This window comes from Anopheles stephensi, chromosome 3, assembly GCF_013141755.1.
Source record: "Anopheles stephensi strain Indian chromosome 3, UCI_ANSTEP_V1.0, whole genome shotgun sequence".
NCBI classification, from domain to species: Eukaryota; Metazoa; Arthropoda; class Insecta; order Diptera; family Culicidae; genus Anopheles; species Anopheles stephensi.
Genome location: NC_050203.1, coordinates 5,309,574 through 5,318,180, shown reverse-complemented (window position 1 = coordinate 5,318,180; position 8,607 = coordinate 5,309,574). Strand labels below are relative to the sequence as shown.

At 45.5% G+C, this 8,607-nt stretch overlaps 1 protein-coding gene across 11 annotated transcripts in view; it reads right to left on the bottom strand.

Moving 5' to 3' along the window:
- Nucleotides 1-916: 916 nt before the first annotated feature.
- The window catches only part of LOC118510273 (high affinity cAMP-specific and IBMX-insensitive 3',5'-cyclic phosphodiesterase 8), a 124,806-nt gene continuing 117,115 nt past the window's right edge, over nucleotides 917-8,607 (bottom strand). For all 11 annotated transcript variants that reach the window (XM_036051876.1, XM_036051880.1, XM_036051879.1 and 8 more), the window contains 8 exons: nucleotides 7,764-7,874; nucleotides 7,489-7,658; nucleotides 6,909-7,308; nucleotides 6,630-6,837; nucleotides 6,360-6,505; nucleotides 5,473-5,695; nucleotides 4,975-5,406; nucleotides 917-4,911 (listed from right to left, as the gene is read on the bottom strand). In XM_036051876.1, the coding sequence (XP_035907769.1) occupies nucleotides 4,748-4,911; nucleotides 4,975-5,406; nucleotides 5,473-5,695; nucleotides 6,360-6,505; nucleotides 6,630-6,837; nucleotides 6,909-7,308; nucleotides 7,489-7,658; nucleotides 7,764-7,874 (1,854 nt within the window). In that variant the 3' untranslated portion in view covers nucleotides 917-4,747. The remainder of the gene's footprint in view (nucleotides 4,912-4,974; nucleotides 5,407-5,472; nucleotides 5,696-6,359; nucleotides 6,506-6,629; nucleotides 6,838-6,908; nucleotides 7,309-7,488; nucleotides 7,659-7,763; nucleotides 7,875-8,607) is intronic.

The window sequence follows — 8,607 nt, the reverse complement described above, 5'->3', positions numbered from 1 at the left end:
ATCATGCGGACGATGGAATGATCACACGGGACTGGGTGGCGTTGATCACCTGGCGGCGGTAGCGTGAAGTGGCATTCCGAAAATAGCTTTCACACCGAGAATGGACCTAGGCCGGTGGTTCGGTTGCGTTTTTCGTAACCCACTGGGAGGGAGGAAATTATTAAAATGTGATTCTTCTACAACCTGTGAATGCACACAAACACACACACACACACTGAGGGGAGTGCGTTGGCTAGCTAAAAATAAGTTCGTCCAACTCATCAAACACAGTTTTCCTACCTTTATGTTGTTTATAAACGATCCTCACGGGATGCATTATGATGGCGTTTTGTCATCGGGGTTTTATTTTTGGGGCGATTGTTTACGGAATACACGCAACTCAACACGGCTGTGTCGCGTATGCTTAATTAACAGGCCAGAAATCGCACGACGTGACGACAATTAGCGCGCTCAATGGGGTGCTCAATGAAAAGTGATTTTTTTTCGTAGCTAAATGAGCGAATCAAGATGAATTGAATCTATTTTTCGCGTCATGCTATCATTTACCGGTAGCGAAATAAATATTAATTTGAAGTGGTAGCTTTAGTTGAGACAACAAAATTGATTTATGATGACGGACTTAAGGCAGATAAGTATCACTCGGAAAAACCGGACTGGAAATGCATTTTTGGTGTTGCATTTTTGTGCCTCACACGTGATCGACATAGCATTAGAATCCTATATTTAGAACACGCGATGCTCTTCTTCATCGAGGTTTTCTCTCTTCCTGACCTCTCTTGGTGACTAATAACGAGGGCGTTCGGCAGTCTCCGAGGCGGGTTGAAATGCCACCAGGAAGAGATTCCGCCGGGAAGCACATGATTCACACATTCTTTCCCACTCATTTTCGAATCAAAATGTTCCAACGCCAACTGTGTTCGTTTTTCACTACTACTGTTTCATTTAGTACACTTTATTTAGACAGACTTATGTTGCGGAAACAATTCGCTTACACACACACTGTTTTGGTTGTTTTTTTCTCTTCTTTTAGCAATTGTTGTGTTGTGTGAGCCGTTCTGTTTTTGTTTAAATACGTTTTTTCGCAGCAAGCGGATTTTTGTTTAGTCAGACTTTCCAATGCCAATAACTTGTTGGAAGGAGTTTTATTCCTTCGATTTAGGTTTTTCTTCCTAGCTTTTCACTCCTCGTCCAACAAAATACCACAACAAACATTACTATAGTGTAGCACAGCTTAGTTTGCACGTGATTTCTTTGTCCTTATCAGTTTTCCGCGTTTTTCTTTTGAAGACCACATCGATTTTTTTTTGTCTAGATATATGCATGTAAGTGTGTAGTTATCTTCAATTTCTCGCCAATTTGTTTTTTTTTGTTCTATTCCTGTTTAGGCTTCGGTGAGATACACTGTTTCGATTTCCCAATCCATTTTCAGTATGTTGAATTCATGTTTCCAATGGACAGTGAGCACGGGAGTGGATGATGCTGATGCGGATGATTACCCCGGGACGAGTAAGAATTTGGATAATGCTACTGATAATACAATTACATCAACTCGACAAAACGGCTCGACCGTTACGACCGTCCGGTTTACGGTTTGGTTGGTACAATGCTGTGTTAAGGATATTGTATATAGCAGCTTTATTACTCGCTTACTAACGCTTATCTAACGCCCCTGGCTAAGGATCGACCGTTCATCAGTACGGTCGCTTCAGTGTAGTTGTGTTATCGCCACATACACATTTGAATTGCATGAAATGGTATGTGTTCGTTCTATCTCTTTTCTCTAGTAGTAGTAGTAGTAGTAGATAGTAGCAGCAGTAGTAGATGGTGAAACATTTGACGGTGCCTTGCTTAAAACCAGATATGACCAGCATATCACAACGATACAATTATCTACAATTAGCATTAGTGTGTATTAGTGTGCTTTGTGTTAATGTGTGTTCACGTTTATCAATTTTCTCGTTAGGTTATAGCTTCCATTAAAATTAGACCGCATTTCTCGACCGCCAACAAGTACCGGTTCCGGTAGCGTGCTGGCGTTTTTCTTTACAGTGGCCGTAAAAATTGTTCGAAAAGTAGGCTGAGCGAGCGAGAGAGTGTGTGAGAAAGAGTAGGACAGTTAGATGAGGTTTGTGCAAATTCCTATCACTACAGTCACCGAGTAACCACGGTGATAGTAGTCATAGTAATAAGATTGTGCTTGTAAGTAGCAACAGGAAGGTACGTAGCATCTGCTTGAGCACAGTGTTGAAACCGTAAGATCGTGTTAGTCAGAGAACCATTATTCGTTTCAACAGATTTGATTCGGAAACGAAATTCGAAATAAATCATAAAAGAAAACAGAAACAAAACATGGCTAGGAAGTGTACTTTCGGTGGGTGGTTACATACACGTTTTATGCTACGCAAAGTGCTGAAGCATTCACAAACAGCACGAATGTGTCGATCGAATGCACCGCAAAATGTGTTTGTGTGTGTGTGGATTTCTGTTTTTATTTAACATTATCACATGTTCCCTATTATTGTCACATCAACGTACACGGTAGAATAGAATGAGCGCGCGTGCTGGTAAATGACGCGCGAAGATGTGCATTTCGGTGCCGACTAGTAGCTTTGCAAACAAGGGACGACGAGACGACATCGATGAGGGGGGACGTTAAGACGGGGCCGTTATCTACTGAACTTTTGGTGGTTTTTATAGGTTGCAAGAACAGTTTGGTGTAGTTTGGTAAAGGGGGGGAAAACGTTAAAGCACTTTAAAAGGAAACAGTTACGATCATTGTGCGATCGCTGGCGTTGTCTGATTGGTAACGATTAACGATTCAATTGGGACGTTGCGTTCAAGTTGTGTTTTCGCTTTTTCTACACCTGCATAGCAAATGCTCACTGCAAAACCCATTTCAGGTCTCAACGGTAGCGCTGGAATATGTGGTTGATGTATAAAAATAGAAAAAAAATGAAAAACAGAAAACCAGATGGAGACGCCTGGTTGTTTATAGCGCGACAGGAGCAACTAGCGGAATTAGTGGGAAACATAAGGAAAAGCGTTTTGTTCTCTTTTTACAAATGACCACCATTGAAGAATTCTGACCATGGTGCATTTATCAACTTTGCAATCAACTAACAGAACATTGATCTACTGTATTTTTAATATACGCACAAATATATGCTTTTACGAACATGCACGGGAGAGTTTATAATTCTTATGCGGCAATTTCACATTGCACTTAATCTGTACTGGGGGTCCTGCTTTCATCGGTGTGTGCGTGCTTCTTGTTTGTGGGTCTGTGTGTTAAGGAACGCCTACCTTCAACATCCATTGTAAAGCTCCTCCTCCTCCCTCCTCCGTACGTTGCTAACTTTTACACCGATTGCTTCGATCAACGAAGCGCCTCTTGCTAAGCTACACGTGGAAGAAAGTGTGTGTGTTTGTGTGCAAGTGGGTGAAAAAATGTGATTTTTCCTTTTCCCTCTTTGCTAATGATGACCTCTGGCTGTTTAAAACTAGACGCACAGTTTCGTTAAGGACGAGAAAGCAGTTTCGTACAAGTTAATATGGCTGCATGGAGCTGATTCCATGATCGCTGGGTCCAATAAATACTGTTTTTACCGAAAAATGGGCTGGTATCAATGGGTTGGTGGAACCGTCTACTACACCGCCTACTAACGATGCTGTTGTGCGCACTGGTACGGCCGTCCGGTGACAAGGAAGCTAATAAATTATGCCTATTCGTGATTATACATCTACATCTTGCCTACATTTAAATGGAGCAAACGCACACACGCGTTTGCTGGGGATGTGGGAATCGCCACACACGCTCTCCTGCCTCTTAACCTTGTATGATTCAATGTTTAATCGAGTTTAAACCGTAGCAACAAAATCTAGCGAAACAGAACTGGGCACGTGTGGGAAAATGACGGGAAATGATATATGAACAAACTACCTAACCTAACCTAACGCTAATCGAAATAGACACATGGTCGAGAATTACTATCCTGACACAGCAGATCCCTGCAATATCTCTCATTGTACGTGGCGTCGCTGAACTGCCTTAGGTGCTAAACTAAACTCAACAGATGAACGCTTACTAGTAATTTACAAAAGAGACAATTTTTCTTACACTTACAGCGTACGAACAGGTAATAAGCAAACTAGATAAACTCAGAAAACGAGTGTATTTATGTGTGTGTGTGTGTGTGTGTGTGTGTGTGTGTCGGTATATGGGAGTTGTGTTAGTTGGACTCTGATAGAGAATGTACATAATTTGTGTATTTCCATGTGCGTCCCACTCCTTGTGGCCAGTACAGCAAAAGCAGAGTGTGTTTCACTAACGGACAACAATTTCCTACTAGCACGTGCAATCATTGAAACTCTCTCGCTCTTTCCTGTTTTTCGTGATTTTTCTCTTTCCATCCAGTGCTCCATCGCATGAAGCTCACGCTGAGACAGAGTAGTGGTTTGGGATGTACGGTAAATGACGATGGTATTATGAAAACAATACTGCTACAATCATGGAAGGAAGATCTGCCTCGCGTATGATCGCGTTTGCTGTCCCACCTGATGGGACACGTTTGGCCTTTGGCGTTGGCGTTGCTATCCGTAATTACGTTAATTCCACCTTCTCTTCACGTTTGTTGTTTGACACTCGGAACCATCGTTGCCCGTCCGCTCGGGAAGTGCATATTGTTTGTGGGGATGTGTCTGTGTGTTTGTACCAGAGTGAACGGTTGCTTGAAACCGGGCCGGCTTCCTAGAACTTCTCCTCCAGGGAGATCGAGCTAGCCGTTTCCTCGTTCAGTGACATCTGCTTGCGCTTGATGTCGCTCAGCGTGTTGATGCCTTGCTCCTCGAACAACTTCCACTGCGAATAGTTGAACTCCATGTAACGTATGATTTCGGGCATTTCGATAAAACCTGGCAAAGAACAACAAAGCATTAGTTAAGGATTGCCATAGCACACCGAACCTCAATACTCACTGTTCCATGCGTCCATCATGTCGTGTATAATGTACTCGATGAAGCCGATCTGACTCTTGGAGATGCTGCAGGTCGTGCGGTCAAACATTGGCATCACGATGGGCAGATTCTTGCGCTTCTCTTCGTCCGTCTGCATAAAGTACTCCTCCGCGATACGGCGGGCCCACTCGACGCAGAACTTGAGCGGACGCGTTGGATTGCTAACGTCCGCACACTTGATCAGCATTCGCCGGACAAGGATCTGATTGTCGTCGTTGTCGGGTGGGAGCGGTTCCTTCGACTCCACGTCCGTGCCGAACACGCTCACGAACTTGGCCAGATGCTCAAAGTGTCGCGTCATCTCCGTTGCCAGAATCATATCGACAATGATGGAACGTGCCAATTTGTACATGTCCCGGTCCAAGTTCTTGAAGATGTTGATCTTATCGTCAGCTGCAAGAAGGAATGTGGACATTAACCTTTTGAACTTCAAGATATTGTGCTTCAGGCGCTACTCACCCAGCGTCAACCTGAAGGTGGTCGCCGCATGGTGCGATTCCAACACACAGATGTCGTTGTACAGCAGGGCCAGCGAGCTGTCGGAGTTGCACAGGTAGGCAGACGAACGGCCCGGATGGTCTATGTCATGGGTTGCGGCGGCGATGAGAGCGGTCGCTTCGTCCATTCGGTCCATAATTTTTATCTCTCGGTTGCTCAGCTGCTGCAGATAAACTGCCGTGGCCTGATAGAAATTGGAAAAAGGCGCATTAGAAAAGCACTGTTTGACAAGAACAATTACTTTATGAGCATCTTCCATTCCAGCCGTCTACTTGAGGGCGAATCCCTCGCTCAAAGTTAGACTGGATATTGGATTTCATCGCAAAGATAAAAGGAAGATATGTGATGCCTGTAAAAGCTTTTCTCCTTTCTTTGACGAGCACTCATCAAGGGTTTCGTTTAATTATTCCCGTTTGAGTGTGGTTCACGAGTAGAAAAGAAAAAAAAACAAAGGGGTCTACCGAGAATTCTACGAACATTGCGGACAACACTCAAATGCTGCTTTGATTCAGAAAGCCTCACGCAACAATTGTTTTGAAGGTGGGCGAAAGGAGGCAGAGAGCCAGCCAGAAAAAGGATATTACAAAACCCATCGTGAACAGAAACAAAAGTACCGAGACAAGGAGCTGTCGTCGGAATGGATTTGCATGCAAAAAAGGATACGAAGGCAAGGGACCGGTGAAACAAATCCGGCGATCCCACCAAACCCCATCAAAGCGCGATTGGAGCGCTGGGGCTGAGAGTGGGTTGGAATCCGGGCAATGATACCCAGCGGCGGCGGCGGCGGAGGCTCGCTCGCTGTGGGTGATGAGATGGAAGAGGATTAATTTTAATTATTTTCCGCTCACCTGCATCACGTCAGCGGCATGAGTGCTGTTGTGATATGTATTCTCGCTGTGGTAGTGTTTCTCCATCTCAATGAGCCACAGCTTGAACGTCATCTCGTCACAGTTGAACGTATTGTACACATCAAACCGCCGGAACAGTTCTAATCCTACAGGTGGGAACGGCAAGACGGCAAGACAAGGGAAAACGAAGAAGAAGGAAACGTTTAGCAATCGAGCAGCCCGAACCAGCCGGCGACACACTTCGAGTGAGATGTTGGCGCTGACGCTTACCTAAACACACTAATGGACGTTTCTCGGTAAGTTCCTCTAGCTTAAATATTTCAAAGTCCCAATCCAGGGCCGTCTGTAGCAGGTCGGACAGTTCTGAAGATTCTTTGGTTTTGTTGAAAACGATGCTCCCTGTAGATGGACGGCCACCGCCGCGTATGATGGAGTCGTTCGAGCTGCGCCTAGACGACAGGATGTTCGTTGGTCCTTGCTGTTCGGGGTCCATCGAGATGAATAAATTAGAGAACGATTGTGATTCGCGCCTCATCCCGGCACACTCACCGTCAGCAGAGCCCCTATCAGATCAGTGGCGACCGGGTCTTCGGTGCGGATTTCCTTCATCTGCGGACTGTACAGTCCCTCGCGCTTGAGAAACTCCATCACCCGGTCCAGCAGCTTGGCTTCTTCGAGCGAGCAGTTTTCCTGAACCTGTGCCAGCAGGCTCAGTACTTTGGTGATCGGTGCTTCCAGTGGCAGCGAGGACAACTTCGCCAGACTGGTCCGCCGCAACCCATCGGACGCGATGGACCGTACGTCGAAGCTACCTCGCCGGATCGAGTGCAGTGAGCCGCGTGGCACCTCCTTACCCTGGGGTAACGTTTGCAGTGCCTCACCGATAGCGTTCGAGGACACGAGCGCGGTGGATGATGATTCTAGGATTAAAACTAAGTGTGTGGGATTCCTGGAAGGAATTAAGCGGTAAGAAAATACAACTGTCAAGGCTTGTTTATGGGAGATTTAAAAAATTGTACTTCGAATTGCATAACTTTAGGCGCAATTTTAAATGAAATGGAAAAACGTATGAAAGTTTAACCGCTTGGAAAAGGATTGTTTATCGTATAATCAGTTGAGCCAGACTCACCTTCCGATGCACGAGACAGGTACGGCACGAACATGGATTTGTGATGATTCTTGGGACTTTCTCCGCGTGGTAAGGTAACCGTCGTAGTCCTTATATCTACTGGTATGAGATAAAATATTACTAATATCGGCCGTTACCAAGTCGTTCAGAGATCTGCCAACGATTTCATCCTGCAGGAAGGAAGCGAGAAAGCGTAACGTCGGGTTAAGGATTAATGTGTTTGGCAAGAACTCAAGGCTAAGCCCACTACGGAAGGGGTCGTTGTGGCCGCTTACCAGCTTCATATTCAGCACACGTTCGCTAGCCCGGTTCGCATACTGTGCCCGGAGCGTGTCGTCGGTAATGATGACCGCTTCTCTCGATCGATGAAGCGCCGTGTATAGTGCCTGGACGGGAAAAGCAAATAATTTCATTTATCAAGATGTGTGCTGGCTCCGCTCGATGACAGTTTAAGAGACATATAGGTGAGGTGAGAAATGGCATTAATTGCTATAAAGTTGACGATTGTACATTAGGAAACGAGGGGAAGAAGGTCATAACTTTGCTATGCCGGACACATGCATGGCATTAAATATTTAAAGGACGATTTAACTGTCCTTACATCAGAGCCGTACCGGCCTAGACTCAACAGTGAGCAGTTAATTGTATTTTCTATAAATTAAATTACATTTATAAGCCTCCCGTGGGCGGCTTCCAGGCGATGCATTCGACCGTTCACACGCTTTATGTCCAATATGTGAAGCCTTTGGAATCAACAATATGCTCCTGTTCGAATAGACTCCCCTCGCCCCTACCTTGCAACACGGACGCAAGCATAAACTATTCATTTAAAGCCACTGCGACTGATGACATGATTCAATTTATTCACCTGCCGGCACTCGATAAATCACAGATATAGGCACCCGCCCAATGTATGCCAAGCCCGGCCCAGTACGCTGCTGACACAAAGTGACAGACAACATGACGGTACCATAAATCTTGCTCGAGTCTCACCCATCCCATTGCAACCCGAGGCTATACGATCCCGTGAAGCGAACTGAGCCCGAGCACCGCCAATGAAGACTTCAACCTCAGCACGCACGTAAGCAAACACCGCGTGGTGCTGGGGGGGAACCGGAC